Source organism: Fusarium falciforme, chromosome 5 (genome assembly GCF_026873545.1).
Source record: "Fusarium falciforme chromosome 5, complete sequence".
NCBI classification, from domain to species: Eukaryota; Fungi; Ascomycota; class Sordariomycetes; order Hypocreales; family Nectriaceae; genus Fusarium; species Fusarium falciforme.
The window spans coordinates 2518617-2537474 of NC_070548.1; the positions used below are offsets into that span (position 1 = coordinate 2518617).

At 53.3% G+C, this 18858-nt stretch overlaps 3 protein-coding genes and 2 pseudogenes across 5 annotated transcripts, besides 2 other annotated features; 2 read left to right on the forward strand and 3 right to left on the reverse strand.

Moving 5' to 3' along the window:
• Positions 1 to 1340: 1340 nt before the first annotated feature.
• On the forward strand, positions 1341 to 3149 carry NCS54_00698700 (A-deaminase domain-containing protein; the record flags this gene model as incomplete). Its single annotated transcript, XM_053152428.1, has 2 exons — positions 1341 to 2167; positions 2219 to 3149. 2 exons carry the CDS (start codon positions 1341 to 1343, stop codon positions 3147 to 3149), a joined length of 1758 nt encoding a protein of 585 aa, XP_053008403.1.
• Positions 3150 to 3605: 456 nt separating this feature from the next.
• Positions 3606 to 4708, reverse strand: NCS54_00698800 (annotated as a pseudogene). The gene is made up of 3 exons: positions 4565 to 4708; positions 3897 to 4515; positions 3606 to 3844 (listed from the first exon to the last, which is right to left on the reverse strand).
• Positions 3606 to 4708: a sequence feature.
• A 2917-nt stretch (positions 4709 to 7625) lies between these two features.
• On the reverse strand, positions 7626 to 11847 carry NCS54_00698900 (annotated as a pseudogene). Its single transcript has 3 exons — positions 10771 to 11847; positions 9462 to 10720; positions 7626 to 9414 (listed from the first exon to the last, which is right to left on the reverse strand).
• Positions 7626 to 11847: a sequence feature.
• A 3689-nt stretch (positions 11848 to 15536) lies between these two features.
• Positions 15537 to 16088, forward strand: NCS54_00699000 (Hypothetical protein; the record flags this gene model as incomplete). The annotated part of the gene is made up of 2 exons (XM_053152429.1): positions 15537 to 15959; positions 16014 to 16088. The coding sequence occupies exons 1-2, from the start codon at positions 15816 to 15818 to the stop codon at positions 16086 to 16088; spliced, it is 219 nt and encodes a 72-aa protein (XP_053008404.1). The 5' UTR covers positions 15537 to 15815.
• An 823-nt stretch (positions 16089 to 16911) lies between these two features.
• Positions 16912 to 18235, reverse strand: NCS54_00699100 (Endonuclease III-like protein; the record flags this gene model as incomplete). The annotated part of the gene is made up of 2 exons (XM_053152430.1): positions 16912 to 17473; positions 17535 to 18235. The coding sequence occupies 2 exons, from the start codon at positions 18233 to 18235 to the stop codon at positions 16912 to 16914; spliced, it is 1263 nt and encodes a 420-aa protein (XP_053008405.1).
• Positions 18236 to 18858: the final 623 nt, after the last annotated feature.

Below are 18858 nucleotides of genomic sequence, written 5' to 3' on the forward strand. Positions count from 1 at the left end.
CGATGAGGAAGTAGAAGTCATCACCAACAACGACAGACATGGACCTTTAAGTAGTTCTCTGACAGACCTCTCTGACCACGGGCTTGATCATCCCGTCTCTCCGCACATCAAGCTCGGACTCGTCGGGATCAGCGCAAATGAGCGCTTTCCTGCGTGAAATGGGCATCCAACAGACCGAGACCTGCGTATGCTGTTGGGCCATGGGTTAGTTGGGAATCAAGTGACAGATGGGGACCGGGGTAAAGCAAGCCCCTCAGCAACGATGGGACACGAAGGGTTGCAAATGATTGCAAGCGGTGAAGGGGCATTGATCACTAAAAGGTGTCGTCGATCTTGACTTTGAAGCTCGAGTCTGTGATGGGTCGTGCAGGTGATGAGAAGTGATCAGGAGTGATGGACGTGGAGATTCTCATTGGGAGCCTCATGGGTTTCGCGCTTATAGGGCAGAAGTCTAGGACGAGTCACTCAGAGCGAATGGCGGCTCGGGAACAGGCGCGAGCTAGCAGGATGGCCGCACTAGAGCCCGAGCCTGAGCTGTTTTTCCCTGCCATGGTCGGCCGTTTGATGACGAGGGTCCGTCCGTGGTCGTTCATGACATTTGCCATCTGCAAGGCACAGCGCAGGAAGCGTCTGGCAGATTGCAAGGTTGCAGCTGTAGAGTCCATCGAATGGGGCGGAGGAGTCGTGAGAATGGGTTGCCCCTCAGCCACCAACCAACAGAGACATTGTCTCAGATCGCAGATTGGCCGACGGTGATGTGACGATGCGGGATCCTGGAGGTGATGAAGAGCGGATCTGCATTCGACGAACCAGCGTCTGTTGCTGAGAGATCGACAGACGTTGGTGAGACGCGGCGTTGGGTGTCAGGTGGTGACATGTGCACGGTCACGTGGGGACCTCTGTTCTGCTCCACGCACGCGAAAAGGACGGCGGACCTTAGCAGACTGCGGTGTGGAGAGCTTCACCGTCTGTTACGCATGCATTCCCCACGACCGTTTCGTTTGCAAACATAGTACCTCCACAAACTGATATCACCTATATTTTCCCTCAACTCTCTATTCCTATCGTGAACCTATTCTCCTATCTTAACAACGTGGCCACTGTATCTCGAGTGAGATCACAAGCTCACCAATCCGTTCCACTTGTCCCACTCCCCGCAATATCCAGGTTTCACCGACCTGCCATATCCGGGTTGGAGCGACATATATATCCTGCGTCTGTTTTCGTCCATATTTGCTGTTCTTAAACCTTTCAAGTAATCGGGGCAACCTTTAGATCACCGCCTTCAATATCAAAAGGTCCCTTCATTTCCGTCGTGAACCTGCAACCACATATCAACCATGGCTGGAGAACACACAATGTCCAACGAGGAGTGGGAGGAGGTCGCCCAGGACATACCCTCGCTCTCTGATCCCTTTCTGCAACAATATCTCACCGGCCGATCCAATCTCATAGCCCAGGAGCAAAAGACCCGTTCCGATACATCCTTCAAAGCCTCTCTGTCGCCCATCGCCAAGCGTGCCTGTGACATCGTCGACCGCATTCGCGACCACGAGAATGCCACCGTCTGGACGCCCCAGGTTGAGGAGGAGCTCTCTCAGGCCGGCAATGAGTGTCTTTTCCCCGGTATGATGTTCATGCTCGCCAAGGATCGAATGGAGAGGACGGATCTGTGGAAGATTGTCCGCCGCATGCCAAAGGGTGCCCTCCTCCACGCACACATGGACGCCATGGTCAACTTTGACTTTATCCTCGAAGAACTTATGAAGATGCCGGGCATGCACATGTCGAGTGACCTGCCCCTCACCACCGAGGCCGCGAGGGAGGATGCAGCCCTCAAGTTCCGATACAGAGCCAAGGAGAGAACTGACGGCTCCATCTGGGAGGATTCATATGAGCCCGAGAGCTTCCTACTGCTTACGAAAGTGGCCGATGATTTCCCTAACGGCGGGAGGTCTGGTTTCCTCAAGTGGCTCAAGGGCAGATGCGTCCTCTCAGTCACAGACAGTCACGAGCAACATCACGGCATTGACGCAATCTGGGTCAAGTTTGCCAAATGCTTCGTTGTCGTTGCCACCATTATCCACTATGAGCCCATGTTCCGGGTATTCCTGCGTCATCTCATGGAGACGCTCAAGGAAGACGGCGTCAGCTGGGCCGAACTCCGGTGAGTCAACAGCGAACATGTATCCGATTTGCTCATCTCATTGAATGATAGGTTCACATGGCCCCTCGACTACTGCCGTGACAAACAGGAGGAGCCCGAGAAGGACTATACACACATGTTCGAGGTCATCCGGGAAGAGGTTGCGCGCTTCAAGAGCTCGCCAGAAGGCCAGGGATTCTGGGGTCTCACCACCATCTGGACCACCATCCGCCAACTACCCACCCGTGACATTATCGAAAACATGGACTGCTGCATCGCCACAAAGATCAACTTCCCCGACCTGATTGCTGGCTACGATCTCGTCGGAGCTGAAGATCTGGGCCGGCCTCTTTCAGATCTGCTCCCGGAGCTGTTCTGGTTCCGCAAGCAGTGTGCTATGGAGGGCGTTAACCTGCCCTTCTTCTTCCACGCTGGAGAGACATTGGGAGATGGCACAGACACGGATGGAAACCTCTTTGATGCAATCTTACTCGGAACCCGACGCATCGGCCACGGGTTCAGTCTCTTCAAGCATCCTCTACTCATCGACATGGTCAAGGAGAAGCGCATCCTCATCGAGTCATGTCCCATCTCGAACGAGGTTCTCAGGCTCTGCGGCTCTGTGACAGCCCACCCCCTCCCCGCTCTTCTTGCGCGCGGAGTCGCCTGCAGTCTCTGCAACGATGACCCCGCTATGCTTGGCCAGGATACTGCGGGTATGTCCCACGACTTCTTCCAGGCGCTTCAGGGCTGGAAGAACCTCGGCCTCGCTGGTCTAGGTAGTCTTGCCGAGAATAGTGTCAGATGGTCTGCCTTCGAGGACCAGAACCAGACAGAGTGGGTCAAGGGTATTAAGGAAGCCAGCCTTGGTGACAGTGTCAAGGCCAAGAGGCTACAGGAATGGCAAGTTGAGTGGGAAAAGTTTTGTTTGTGGATCGTCGAGGAGTATGGAGATGAGTTCAGTCCTGAGGAGGGGGAGGAAAAGGCGAACGAGGATGCTTAGTTGACCGAGTTGGCGCAAGAATCATAAACACGGGGTGTGATAGACGAGCATCATGAGGGCCAAATCACCGGCAGGATACACTTTAGATGCGTTTTGGGGGTCATGTTCAACACTGACAGCTTGGAGTTCAACAGGCGTCATGATTGGGTGTAACAGCAGCACATGTCATGGGAGTCATATACATGCACGATATGATAATGAGAATGACGACGAGAATGAAAATGAATCAACGAAAGAGCTGCGATGCCATCTTCGCAGTGTATTGTATTGTATTGTATTGCTACCAAGTCCCAACCCGAGCGTGAGCTCAGCGTTATCCAAACACCAGCGTCTCAAGCCATGAAAATAAAAGGAGAGTTCATCCCAACATACCCATAAACATAACCTCATATCGTGTCCCGCCATTCCTAAGTAATACAAGAAAGAATGTGAGAGTTCTAATGAAACACAACTCCCCTAGGCGGACCCAGGGAAGTACACAGCCAGCCAGTCACGGAATCTCATTGGTTGAACGTCGACGGACGGGCTGGCATCAACCATGTCATTCAGCGAGGTCTGTCCAAAGTCGTATCGTCCTTCGACTGTTGCTTGGAGCTGCTGATAGAAGGCAACTCTTCCAAAGTTACCCTGCTCATAGGACATGGTTACCAGCTGTGGTAGATCGGCAAGCTGCCACTGGGAAAGCTGGAAAGCAGCTATAGATGGGTTAGCTTCTGTGTTGACACGGCCTTTGGATCTGATACTCACCATTCAGTTGCCTTCCGCACTGACCAACAACATCTCGAAGTGTCACCCGATCACCACGCATCGTGAGCTCCCGAGGCCAGTTCGCAGGCCCGAGATCGATCGCTGCAACGACAAACCGGGCGACATCATACACAGAAGTCATGCAGACACGAACAGAACGGCCCTGGGCATTCTTTTCCACATACTCAGCTGTGTAGTTGTTGACATCGAGCAAGTATGAACCTGGATCGGCGAGGTTGGCACCATATCCGATCGTCAGACTCCCGAGACCCTGAGGCAGGAATCTCTCCATGAAGATACCGCAAGAGAAGACAGTCCATTTCATGGGTGATGATCTTGCCCATCTCCGCAACAGTTGCCTTGCTTGTGATGAAGTTGATGTTGGGTCAAGAGGGTCAGGGTCTCCCGGCCGCTTCTCGATGGATCCCTCAAACTCTCGTGGCACAAAGTATTGAACGCCGCTCTGGGCAGCAGCATTGATCAAGTTGAGTTGTTCGTTTCCATTTACGATGGATATGACGAGGTTGACGCCGTGTAAGGCGTATGCTAGGCTTGAGTAGTCATCGTAGTTGACTTGCATGACTTGGACATCGAGTGACGCATAGTACTCAGACCGATCCTGTTTCTGGTTAGAAGAGCCTAGTAGTCTTGGAAAGAAGGATACTAACGAATCGTGATAATACAACAACGTTGTAGGCGTTTGCAGCTTCAGAGAGTTCTTTGGCGAGGAGATATCCGAGACCGGAGCCTCCAGCGATCGCTATTCTCATCATGATGCCTTGGGTAGTGAGGAAAGTGTAGAGAAGAGTGTGACTGAGGCTTCATCAGGCCGCGGGATTCTGGGTCTAAATAGTTTCGATCCTGGAGCTGTGCTTGGGCTCTCACGCAGTGCCTTAGAACAGTACAAGCAGAGCCGCAACCTGAACACTTGACGCAAGCTTCACCATCTTGAGAGAGCTGTACAGACACTGCGCCCTTGGGACATCCGTATGACTCAAAGGCGAGAAACAAAAACACAGCCAGGAGAATCTGTCACAGGCAGAAGTCCCCAAAGCAAGCAATTCGCGGCCTCTGTCTGGGCCAAGAGCCACTCGCAACTCATGCCAGTCTGCCGCGAATTCAACAGGTGGATACTGGACGAGTGCCAGTACAGAAACACCCGCAGCTTGATTCGGCCGACCGAAGGCAGTCTTGTCATTACCTCGTCGTCGTAAACGGCGGAGTGTGCATAGATACCCCTTCAGGTAAAACGTCCGAATTGTCAAGTAAAGGGGGCCATATCAAGACTGGAGGCGCCACTAGGCGCTCGAGAATGTGAAAGGTACCTAGAAGAATCGCGGAAAGTAGCGGAAAGTAAAGAAATCCCGAGAGAATGTGACCTCAAGTGTGGGTTGGAGTAACCCAGGTGGCACGTTGCGTCTGAGGTAGTGGTTGTACATCTAGGTCAGAAACTTCTGAAATGTGCTTGGCTCAACCGCAAGAGATACAAAGACGGTACAAGCAAAGGCACGAGACGTCCATCAGAACGCGACGCCTTGGGGTGCCTTGAATTCAGCCCTATGGGGACCCTATTTGTGGGATGATGGTTAAAACCGGTGGGATATGCAGTCCAGAATGACCACAGACTCGTCTTCACGGTGGATATGGCCATCCAGTTGTGAGAAGACTTGCTCCAAAGTCACCACATTCCCAACCTCCTTCTTGATTTACAGGCACTCGACTGGATGGGCCAATCAAGCAAGTTAGTGGTTGTCACATTCGCCCGTTTAGATCGAACCACAGGAACAACGATACACTCAAAGTTGGTTCTTGGGAAGAGGGTCAATGCCATCAACCAATCCGCAAGCCAGACGCTAGGGGAATGGACTTGTCCAGAATTGAGACAATTCACTGTCTTCAACTGAAAACCGCATGATCGCTTCAGGTGAGTCGCGAAGTCGAAAAACTCCTAAATCGCGAGGTTCGACTCGCCGATATGCATCCCTGAATCCGCGGCGCAGCGGACAGTCCGTCATTGGCCGTGAGATATGCAGAGAGCCAGGCTACACCGGCACTATTCAGGCAGAAGGGCTTGGAGCCTGGAGCAGCGCGTCAGACTGGAACAAGGCCGCGGTCCACGGGGCAACTAGGGGCGACTGAAGATCCTTTGAGCTTGAAAGAGCCCAAGGGGTTGGGGGCCAAACATGTCTCGGCCCCGGTCCATCACTGGTCGAGCTAATGCGCGGCCATGCAAGGATCCCTGCTGATTCCCGTAGGGCTGACAAGGGTTAAAGAGGGTGGCAGACAAGCCAGACGCTGATTGGGCGTTGCCCTAGGATTCGCTGGTCTCGTAAACAAACGAGGCTCGGTCCGTCTGGATTGGGGCAGAGAATCCTCTTGTCCGAGTTGAACCAGGATCGCGCGGGGGGAGTCGCACCATGATTCGCGAGCATCTTGGTTGCCTAAGGTTGGACATGCATGCGAGTCGGTCGCAGCCGCCATTGATCCAGATTGTCGGGGTTGTCGTCGTGGGGTTGAAGCGAGATTGAGTCAGTGGTGGGTGGGCGAGTTTCGTTTCTCGGGGATGTTGAAAGGTCCAAGTTTTGTCACGGGGGAAAAAGGCAGAGTGAGGGGGATTTGGTATTTGGCATTTGGCGCCTTCCCATTGCGTCCTCAGGTTCACGTTCATCGTTTGCTCTTGCCTTTTTGGACGATGACGGCTCGCTTCGAGAAAGAGGCAGGAGGCGGTACCTTCCTCTCTTAGGCACTCAACTTGAGCCGTCCTCGTATTCTAACCAAGGACACAATCTCGGATAGTATCTAATCCCGCTCTCCAAGAATAAACCAGTTACTCGTACTTGCTCTCTACCTATCTTTAGAGCCGTTCCAAATTCATTCCAAATTAAACATTTCTTGGGGTCCGTCTATCGTCCGGGTAAAAACAAGCTTGATCAGGCTTTCAAGATGGGACGAAAATAGCTTCAACGTCCATCTCGCTTAGAGAAGGGTTCACACCTATCCCAAAATAGTTATCCGATCAGATCATGGCTTCATCCCTTCGACTAGAAGATGACCAGCTCGTCACTTTTCGTACGAATCAGCCGTCTTGGGGTGTAAGGGAGGATGAAGCCTTCAGCCGTAGAGTCGCCGTGATGTCTTCAAGATCAAGGTTTTGGCCAAGACACTGCATAATGCGAGCCATCACATGTCAAGAATGAGAAAAGAGCAACTACGTAGATCCATCACGCACGCGGTTCACGGCGGGGAAAGGAACAAAATGTCTCATCCTGTCCAAGTTTCAGGGTGACTCTATCTGTGTCCCCAGTTCACGGCAGTGTCTTTCCCCTCAAACCCACACCACCCCTCTCCCTTGTATCAATTCTCCAATGGTTCAAGGCCGGTTGTGTCAATCGGTGATAGTGGCGTTGAACAGCTCCTCAGACAATTCCTGATTTGAATCCTGGACCCAACACTGACTCAGATACCGCTGCTATTCCGGGATATCTCCCTTGGCGGAATCCCTGGGGAAGGGTGGAAGTTGAGGAACGTATTCGAGGCTCTGTGAATACAGGGCTTGGCCATTCCTGGCTTTTCTGCCTGGTTTTGGAGGCATGTCGGTTGCAGTGGACGTATGTGACGAGTCGTAATTCACGCAAGATACATTCGGCACTTTTCTTTTGCTACGGTAGATAGCCTACAGCCAGCTTCTAGACACAAACGAACGGGTAGCCAGCTCCTCTTCTTGGCCGTCTAAGCCTGGAGTGCCGTCTCTTCCCGCGCGCTGCCACTGCCCTTCCGCCATGCCTCAGTGTGATTGACCTTTCTCTTCGCTACGCTCTCTGCCCCTTCAGCTCCCCATCCACCTCCTCCAGGAGTGCACACAATGATTCGGTCTCCAGCCTTCATCGAAGCAGTGTTCTTAGCTCCCATGTTGATGTGCCTCTCCTCATACTCCACCTCGGCGGCATCCTCCTGAGTATGGAACTGCTTCAGTGAAGACTCCCAGTTTGCCTTTTCCACCTTGCGAACCCAGAGGTTGAGGCCGCACTCTCCGTCTCCTCCGCCGTTCAGACCGTAAGGGTGATAGACGCGGCGTTCACTGAGAATAGAGACTTGAAGGGGAATGCGGAACTCGATGTCACGAATCACACCATCGCCACCACGGTGCTGGCCACGTCCTCCTGAGCCCGATCGAATAGAGAACTCGCGAAGAAGCACAGGGTACCGCCGTTCAAAGATCTCAGAGTCCGTGATTCGAGTGTTTGTCATGTGGCAATGAACTCCGCTGGTGCCCTCCCAGTCAGGGCCTGCTCCGCTTCCACCAGCAATCGTCTCGTAGTAGCCAAAGCCCTTGATGGCCTTCGTTCCGTTCTGATTACCACCGAAGCCAAAGGTTAGGTTGTTACAACAGCCTTGACTGGCTGCACAGGCCTGGAAGGCCTTGAAGATGACATCGGTGATGCGCTGGCTGGTGAGGACGTTTCCGCCAACAACTGCCGCACCTGGTGACGGAGACAGAATAGACTTGGGGGGAATCTTGACGTGAATCGGCTTCAGACATCCCTGGTTTAGTGGGATATCCTCTGAAATGAGGCACCGCAGACAGTAGATGATGGCGCTGTATGTGATGGCTTGCGGTGCATTCACATTTCCATAGACTTCAGGCCCGGTTCCCGCAAAGTCGAATTCGGCCTCTCCCTTCTCTGCGTCGATATGAACCTTGAGACGAATAGGCGATCCGTCGTCCATGTGGTCAACTGCTGAGAGATCCTTGCCTTCGAATCGCTTGTGCACCTCCTTTAGGAGTCGGCGGACACAATCCTCGGCATTCTTCTGGATGTTGACCATGTAGAACTGAACGGTTTCCTGGCCATACTCGGCAATCAGAGTTTCGATCAACGAGATACCCTTCTGGTTAGCGGAGACTTGGGCTCTCAGGTCGTTGATGTTGTCGGCCAAACAACGTGTTCCACTGCACCCTGGGTACTTGGCGGGTTCTTCGTAGAAGAGCTCAACAACTCTCTTCTCATTGAACTTGCCGCCGCTCACCAGCTTCTCGCTCCTGATCGAGGCACCTTCCTGGAACAGTTCTCGCGAGTGAGGAGGCATACTTCCGGCGCTGATGCCACCAATATCCGCATGATGCGCTCTCGATGCGGCGTAGAAGAGAATGTTCTCCCCCTTTTCATCAAAGGCCGGCATCAGGAGAGTCACATCAGGAAGGTGAGTACCACCATATGATGGATGGTTTGAGATGATGACATCTCCCTTCTCCAGCTTTCCCTTCCAAATCTCGGCCTGACGTCGCACGCAGGTCGACATTGAGCCAAGGTGGACAGGCAGATGAGGAGCATTAGCAACGAGGCCGCCAGTAGCATCGAAGATTGCACATGAAAAGTCAAGTCGCTCCTTGACATTCGTACTAACGCTTGTCTTTTGCAGGGCACGACCCATCTGCTCAGCGATAGCCATGAAGCGGTGACCGAAGATGCTGAGCATGATGGGATCAACTTCACGGTCTGCAGTCGTCTTGGTGGACCTAAAGTGTGTTAGTACAGCAGAGTAAATAGCAATTAAAGCACTCACTCAGACTTTGAACCCTCCTTCTCAAGGTTGATGACGACATGGGTCTTGAGAATAACCGCCGTTGCCTTTGGCGTAACCACGATCGTCTGCGTACCATCCGCAAGCATGGCTGGTCCAGGAATAGAGTCACCAACTTCCAGATCCTCGAGTTTGAAGACTGGGGTTTCCTGTCTTCCCCCCTCAAAGTAAACCTGCTGGCTGTTGAGCTTCTTCTTTTCAGAGACAGCCTGCTGCTTCAGGGCCTTGAGCTGCTTGTCAACCGTCTCTTCGCTGTGGCGGAAACTCTTGCCAATTCCTCGGACACGGACGTCGTCGACAATGACATCCCGTTCATCCAGAGTAAATCCAAACTCGTAGCGGTGCTGCTTCACAAAGGCCTGCCCAAAGTCCCAGTCGTTACCTCCAAAGCTCTCCTTGGCCTCCTCTTGGCTAGGTCTGACAATCATGAGCGCGGACTCAGTACCACGGTACCTCATGTTAAGATACTCCTCGAATGCAATCTCGTCATCTTGGAAGCCTTGCTCCTTGAGAGCTTGTCTTGCCTGGTCCTTGAGCTTCCCCATTTTCTTCTGCAGCTCACCAACAACATCCTTATCGTCCTTCCACACCATTGATTCAGGCTCCTGTCGTTCGTCAACAACATCTGCCAATGCCATACCGTAGGCCGAGAGAACAGAAGAATATCTGTGGACAAGGATTTGTTGAATCCCCAATGACTCGGCGATAGCAACAGCGTGCTGGCCTCCAGCGCCACCAAAGGTCGCGAGCCGGTGCTTAGATGAATCGTGACCCTTGGCTTCGGTGATAGATCGAATAGGTCGGGTCATGGTCTCGTTGGCCACCGTCAAGAAGCCATACGCCACCTCATCTACCAACAATTTCTTGTCGCTCTGTTGATTCACCTGATCAGCCAGCTCTTGGAGGACCTTTCTGCTAGCCTCAACATCAAGTCCTTGATCCTCATTCTCGCCAAAGATCTTAGGGAAGAACTCAGGTAGAAGACGACCCAGGACCAAGTTGGCATCAGTGACGGTGGCTGGGCCTCCTTTGCGATAACACGCGGGACCAGGGTGAGCGCCAGCGGATTCAGGCCCAACAACAAAGAGACCGTTTCTGAAGAAGAGACGTGAACCACCACCTGCTGCCACAGTGTTGATGTCCAGCTGAGGGGATTGGATGGTGACGCCAGCTGTAGTAGTCTCAAAGACGTGCTCGTATCGCCCATCACCATATCTCGAAACATCTGTGCTAGTACCACCCTGTTCGATGTCAGTAGAGCACGGGTTCAAGGCCGATAATTTGTACATACCATATCAAACCCAATCACAGGTGTCTTGGTCTCATCGTCGTAAGAGGTGATGGCGTATCCAACAACACCTCCTGCTGGGCCGGAGAGAATGGCCTTCAGCCCAGTGAACTTGTCCACGTCCACTAATCCTCCGTCACTTTGCATGAACTCGCATCTTGCTCCCTTGGCACCCTTCTCCTCCTTGACGCTGCGAGTGCCAAGGCCGCCTTCAAATCCGGCCTGGAAGCCATCAATGTACTTGCGAATGGCTGGCGTGAGATAGGCATCGGCGCAGACAGATGTGGCTCGAGACACAAGCTTAATCATGGGCATGAGCTCATGACTTAACGAAATGTGCTGGAATCCGATCTCCTTGGCTATGCGGCCAATCAACGCCTCGTGGTCCGGGTACGTGTAGCCGTGCATCAGACAAACGGCAATGCTCCGGATACCTTGATCGTACACCTCCTTGAGCTTCGATCGAACATCTTGTTCTTCGGCCCTCTTGAGGATCCTCACAGTCTCACCCGACAAGCCACGGACCAGAGTCTTTCCCTCAACCTCCTTGGTCCCAACCTGGGCCTCTGCCTTGGTGGTCGTTCTCTCGGGATCTTCTGCGTAGTCCTCAAGTGTAACTCGCTCCTCAATCTCAACAACCTTTTCGTACAGAACGTCTGGTTTCTGAATAGCCAAGTCAAAGATCTTGGGTCTTGACTGGTTGCCGATGGTCAAGCAATCCTTGAATCCCTTGGTCACCACCATGGCAATCTTCTCACCCTTGCGTTCGAGCAAGGCATTAGTGGCAACGGTGGTTCCCATGCGAATGGAGTCAATCTGAGAAGTGTCCAGGGCCTCACCCCGAGGAATGTCTCGACCCAGGAAATGGCTCATGATGCGTCGGATGCCCTCAAGCGGGGCATCCTTGTAGTTGGCGGGGTCCTCTGAGAGGAGCTTGATGATAATTTCCTCTCCATTGCTCTCGCCGACACAGTCTGTAAAAGTACCGCCACGGTCAATGGCAATTCTAATACCGCGGTTTTTGGTTGTTGATGTCATGGCGGAGGTACAGGTCGATCCAATGAGGAGGGGAAGAGACGCCACTTGATAGGAGGAATACTAAAGATGGGAGACCGACAGCCTGACCTGGCTATCTTATCAAAGTCGAAGGAAGCAAGACGAAAATAGCTGCAGGAGAAGAAACGGGTGATTAGTTACGCGAGGCCGATGTATTTGTAAGTCAAAGAGCGTCGGGAAAGGTGAATGGCTGTCGACGTCATGTATGGACCCCACGTTCCGTTATTGGCAATTAGTACCGGGAGCTTGTCGTTTGGGATCTCAAATAACTGATAAACTAGCCGTTTGTTCAACGACAGGCAACCCTCCCAATTAGATTATCAGGGTATATCAGCAAGTACAAGTATTAAATAAGGCCAGTACCAGTGAAAGCTACCAGAAACCAAACTATACGGGTGCCGGGCTGTCACGTTATTTTCACCAACCGGACGAGAGCCGAGGACCGGTGAAGAGCCGTAATGATTCAACGACACCTTTGGGCACTGAGATCACATCTTCTCACGATGAGCATTGCCAATGGCATATTATAAGCACGCAGACAATGAGAAAAAGAAATGGAGGAAAGGGCAAAGAACAGGTCATGGTGCAGTACGTAGTAAAGCATGTACCAAGAAAACTCGAACAACTGGCACTTGCGTGTGAAAGCAAGTATGTAAATAGCAGCGGACACCAAACTACAATGATAGATCCAAGCATCTGTGGACAACTAGTACCAAGCAACTCGCCAGGACAGAGGCCACAGTACGTATAAGCAGCAAAAATGAAAGCATCACGACCCAAGAGCTGTGGACAAGAACAAAAAGAAATGGTTTGCCGTCAGCAAGACTCGAACTTGCGTTTTCAGTGCTTCACATGAGCCACAAACTGATGTACTAACCCCTATACGATGACGGCTTTTGTTCCTTGTTGCAGAATGGTGATGTAAAAGAGTCTTTTAAAGACAGCCTCCGTCTTTAGAGGCAGAGGAAAAAAGAGGTGGAAAATGCAAAAAAGAAAGGATTGCCGTCAGCAAGACTCGAACTTGCGTTTTCAGTGCTTCAACTTGACCACAAACTGATGTACTAACCCCTATACGATGACGGCTTGTTTTCCTTACTTGATAATCCCTGTCGCTTAGTTTTGTCTATAGGCCGGGGGTGGAACATGGCCCGATCTCCAAGTTGGCAGAAAGTGGACCACTTCCACAGATCTTGTTGCAGGAATTCGATCGATTGATCAAGTATAGACGAATAAGTAGGTATGCAAGAGGCACTAGGCGTCGACAGATTGGGACCCCGAGAACTTAAGAGTCAATGGAAGCTGCACTAGCACCCGACTCTTCGGATGTGGCGGGATTGACTCAAATTAGCGGCAACCAAAGGGAAACATCCAAGACACAAGGGAAGCTCCAGAAGGGCCTGTCAGAACAAAGTTCGATTCTTTGGGGCAGGTACGGTACTGTGTTACACAGTTTCCTCACGTCAGGTATGCGGCATGATTCCAGCTTTCGAGGTCCGGCCCCGGCGTCCCCGGGGCGCACGGAGCGAGGAATGCCGGGCAGATGGGACACGGAGGACGCCGGCTCGAGCACCGGGGCTCTCGAACATATCACGGAATGAGGGAAATACGATTGATAACATCATGCCGTTGGCAGCAGATCCTTACATTTCTCATGCAGCAGGAGTAGAGAAACTCGTCCCAGGAGCTGACTTTTGCATCAGTTGATGATCTATCAACAGTCGACATGACAAGTCTTTTTAAACGACCTTGCTTGGCAAACAGCCCACCAATCTCACCAGTTTGAAGACGACTTCTTTCAACCCAACAACATGTGTGCCCCAGAATGTAGTTAAAGATAGTGCTAGCAAGTATTCACTAGTTGGTTCTCGCACTAATGATAATATTGTGGCTTGGATCCCGTGGACTTTTCTCAAATGACGAGAAGTTTGACGTGTGGATTCACGGCTCTCGCGTCATTCCTTCAACAACAGGGAAGAAGCCACCCGCTGTGGGGGTTTGAAGACAAGGCGTCGGGGCATTAACGAGGCTGACAAGATTGGCTCGTACTCTTATTCCAGAGAGGTCGTCAATGAATGCCTGCTCCCGTGTACCCAGCTTGGCGCGCGCACTTGCTCCCACCGCCCGTATGTAGCACACCGTAAGCGCCTAAATTCGCTGCCGCCGAAGAGACGACGACGGTGACGGGATGCTCGCGGCATCGAGACGCATCCAGACCTGACTCGCCCCCGACTCCGGGAGAGACTGGGACACCGTCTCCGCCGGAATCGATTGGCTGGCCGCATGATGCAGTGGCTTCCCGGCGCACCAGGCGACGAACCTGCTTGTTGGGGGGCCGATCCCCATGCATTCAAGCATATTCCCTTTCAAGGCAGGTTTGGGGGGCGTGTGAGAGAGAGGAGACCTTGACGAAGGCCCTTTTTCTGCAGGGTAGCGGCCTTTTGACAGGGTTGACTGCAAATGGATCCCCTACCCCGGTTATCGCCCATCAGAATGTCCCACGGCATGGATGGGATCCCTGGGAACGTGCTGGGGGCCCACGGTAGTCAACAGGCGGAAGCTGGAGTACGTAGACCACCTACCACGGGCCCAGGCTAGCAGCAGTTGTTGGCAGCCAGCCTAGGGTCCATCCAAGGTCCATGGACGGACGGCGTAGGTAGAGAGTCGGCCCTCTGGAGCGCCAGCCGAGGCAGCGGTCGTTTGAGGCACAAGACGCTGGATGAAGCCATTGGCATCGGTCGTGCAGTCTTCAGTGGTGCTGCCACCGTGGTCAGCAAGGATCCGGCGAGAATCAAGAGATTGCAAACCATCCCGTCTCCGTCTGCCGTCATTGTCGGCCTCAATTGTGCTTTGGTTTATCCGCCCACCTGATCGACGTCACGCTGGCGCTACGCTACCTACGGTACGCTTTTCTCTGTCTCTGTCTGTGCTGTACTGTACTGTACGGGGGCCCCGCCCCATGGAGTCCTTTGCAGCATCGCCTCCACCGCTTTCGGAGCCTCGCGGTGACCCTTCAACTCGCCTCTCTCGCTCTCTCTCTAGAGTCCCGGGTCCGGCTTGGTCATTCCAGTCCCCCAGAGGACAGCGCCCCCGCGGGTAAAAGTGGCCCGTCCGGGTTCGCCAGGACGGTCCTTGGTCAGCACAACAACAACACCCTCGTTGCCCGTGCCCGTGTACATACAGCACAGTACAGAAGTTGGAGGGGAGTACCTAGCTAGAGCCGGGGGGCGTGTTTCCACGGGTTTCTGCCGTGTCTAGGTTTTTTGGTTTGGCGGCCGAGACTGAGGCCCGGCTCCATGGGAATACTGTACGCCAACGATGTACATGTCGATGCAGCCAGGCGGTTGCTGAATCTAATAAGCCAGGAGGAAAACGGCGGCAGCAAGCAGCAAGCAGCAGAATCTGGGTTGCATTCTGGACCACCAGGTACCTGCAAGGCTTGCCTTGCCTGGGCTGGTCCCCTGCTCTGGCTGGCAGGCTTGTTTCGTTCCTCATCTTTCCGTACCTAGGTAGGTATCGTGTGTGCTACTTCGTACTGTATGCCGCTGCCGCTGCCTCGCCTGGGGTCCGTCACCTACAGTACTCCTCCCCTGTCGACGGCATGTGGATGTGGTGAGAGCGAAGCTAGAGGCGAACAAGACAGACCGCTGGCTCCACCCGAGCATGATTCATTCATCAGCCGCCTCGCCTCCTTATAAAGCCCGGCCTGGGTCCCCCTCTGCTCGTTCGTTACTGTTATCTCTGTGAACGCCTTGTTTGATCACTCACTCTCGTTGCGTGTGTGTGAATCTCGTCCTTCCCCCGGGTTCGCTCTTCTACCGAGTTCCAAAGGCGCATTCACCTGCTCCGGGCTCCGACTATTATATCGTCTCGTCGAACACTTCTTACCGCTCTCTCGACTCTTTCTCTCCTCCATCTGCACTCTCACCGTCTCCGCATCTCTACGGCTACTACACCGTCTTCATCTACTCTCCCCCAAACCAACAACCGCAAACATGCCTCCCAAGCGAATTCGATGCACCGCCGCCCAATGCCGGGAGCCCGCCCAGCGCATCGTCGGCGACTGCTCCTTCTGCCAAGGGCACTTCTGCGGCAAGCATCGTCTGCTAGAAGACCACAAGTGCACTGGTCTCGAGGACGTAAGTTTCAGACTCCATTGTCTTGAAGGCCAGTTTCGCTAACAAACCATCCAGTGCAAGAAGCAGTCTCACGAACGCAACGCTGCGCAACTCGAGTCGGAGCGAACCCAGGTCATCCGGGGTGTATAAGCACGACCAACAAGAAACACCGAGCGCCGGCCCGGGAGACGGGCGTCACTCCCACGGCCCACCGAAAGGCGTTATCCTTGACGGCCACGACGTAATGATGGGGTTTGGCTTTCGTTGATTTTTATTTTGGTGGAATCTACATCCACAGGACCTGCGAGGCGTTGCCCGCCGTTGTGTACATTTCTATTCTCGGGTAGTTGAGGATGCTGCGTTGGCGTACAGGATGCATGGCTTTGGGGACATAGCAAATTCCCCATTTCGGCGGGGGAGCCTTTTGAATTGATTCACCCTCGCACAATCAAACAATGGAACCGTCCAGTATTCATTCATTCACATTCAGCCGTGCGAATCAAGACCAGAAGCAGCAGCCAACTGGCGGAACCAACCGACAATTGCAGAGGCGGTGACTTTGACCTTGACTCAGAATGGACTGACGATCCGTCGCCTTGGCTTGATTACGTGGTGCTGCTGCCCGGGTCTGGGTCTGGTCTGGCTTCCATTCAAGGGCCCTGTTGCCAACGCCAGCTGAACGAGGGCGAGACGCCGTCTTATCTCCGATATCGTATCGGGCGCGTAAATGATCTCGTGAGCAGCGGCTCTGGCCCGCGCATACAATAGCGCCATCTTGGTCGAACCCACTGTCTGGACCGCGGGATTGTTTGCTTTGCAGTGAGAACTGATCAGTTTGCAGGGTATCTATCGATGGGCATTGATGCGTTTTCAGTGTCTATTCAGAACGCCCGCTCTCAGCGCCATCGTTCGTCGGCCTCAAAGACGTGGTCGAATCGTTTCCTACCAGGGCCTTGTCATTTGCTGGGATATATTATGGGGTGGCTGGTTCCGGAGGCGGGGCCGCGGCTTCCCCCGCCGGATCAACTGTTGTCATCCCATCGATACCCTCCTCTTTCTTGACCACGACGTCTTGTGTAACCTCGACCTTGACTGCTGCGCCGTCTAGAGCCTCGAGCTCCATCTTCTCCGCCTTGATCTTCCGCCCCTCCAACACCTTCTTCCGATCCGCCGCCTTGCAGAGACCCTCCATTCCCAGGTCGCATTCACCACACTTGCGCCCGACGGGGAGACATACTGACTGGCCCAGACCGACCAGCAGGTGGTTTATCTCGTGCCAGCGGTCTTTCGGTAGCCATGATTGAAGTGCTACGCGCGTCTCCTCTGGGTTTTTGGTCTTGTTCCAGCCCCAGAGGTTCGTGATGCGATGCACATGCACGTCGACGCCGATACCCTCTGTGCGACCCCACGCGACCGACATGCACAAGTAGGCCATCTTGGGACCGACCCCTGGTAGAGATGTCAGTCCCTCGATAGTGTCGGGAATGTCACCGTTCCACTTGTCGCGAATAATCTCGGCCGCTTGCTTGATGTACCTGGACTAGGTTAGCCAAACCATCCTCACGAGTGGTAACCGTCTCACGGGCAGGTACAGACTTTGTCTTGTTGTTGTGAAATCCCACCTGCCAGATAAACTCATTCAGCAGCTTCGGTTCAACGGCCAGTATGTTTTCTAGGTTCAGTCCGACCGGCGCCCCTTGTTTGTACGGCGGTAGCTCAGTCTGCAACCTCTTCATGACCACGGCGTTCACCGTGTCCTTGGTCTGACTCGACAGCATAAGCGCCACCAGTGTGTGGAATCTCTGGTCTTTGGGCGATGCGCTTCGATCCGCCAGCCGCTCGCAGCCCATTGTGTCCACAGCTGCGCCATGTGCTCGTCCGCCAGGGGCTCGCATTTTCCTCACCACGTCGTACATGGCCTCCCAGTCGGAGGGTGGCTCTATAGTTGTCTCGCCGGTCGATGGGTTGGTCGTTTTGCGAGCAGGCTTGCGAGCACGTCGCGGTGCCTTGGCTGGCGGCGATGGGATGTCATCGAGGGTTTGGCCGGCGGCTTTGGCCTTGACGGAACTTGTAGATATCGATGATTCGATTTTCGTGGCAACGACACGCCTTCGTTTTCGAGAGGGAGGAGCTGCGATATCCTCAATATCGCGAATCGTAGGCTTGGACTCATTCGCCGAGGAGGCAAAGGCGAATTGGGCAAGTGATGATCTCGTCACTCGTCTCGGTGGTGATATTGGGTCCGATACGCGATCGAATAGCTTCGAGGCATCTCTAGATACCCTGGAGGTCCGCATTTTTAGGAGCTGTGATCTGTAAACTGGCTGTCGATATTCGGATCAAGCTCAATCGTAGACGCGTTTCTTGAGTCAAGTCTCCTGTGGCAAAACCATTGTTAAAAGGCCCCCACTCTGACGAATCGGCGGCCACAGTGGGGATACCCCGGATTTCGATGCACGTTCCGCCAGGGACCAATTTCTAAGCAGCCAATCCGTTGATTCTATTGGAGGTTTCGGTTGCTGGGCAGCAACAGAACTCCTGTGAGAACTGGATGGTCATGGGTAAAACTAATCACATCTACGAACTCATCGCGATTGATAACGCTCATTATTGAGGCCTCATCGGTAAAACCAATTGGTTAGGTAGGTATAAAGGTAGTCTTGAAACATGACGCCCAGTCAATTTTCGTAAGCTGCACAGCGACACAACGTGGTGTCACGAGAAGTCAATGAGCTGCCAGCAATCACCTCCACCTTATCAGTTCTCGTGGATCAAGAATCAATGCCAGAAACAACTCGTCACGGATGCACGTGTAAAACAGGTACGCATTGTGCACTGCCTGGTACGAATAAGACAGGGTGAGTGAAGTGGCCATCAAGGTAGCTATGTGCCGGATTGATCCATATAAGTAGGGCCGCTC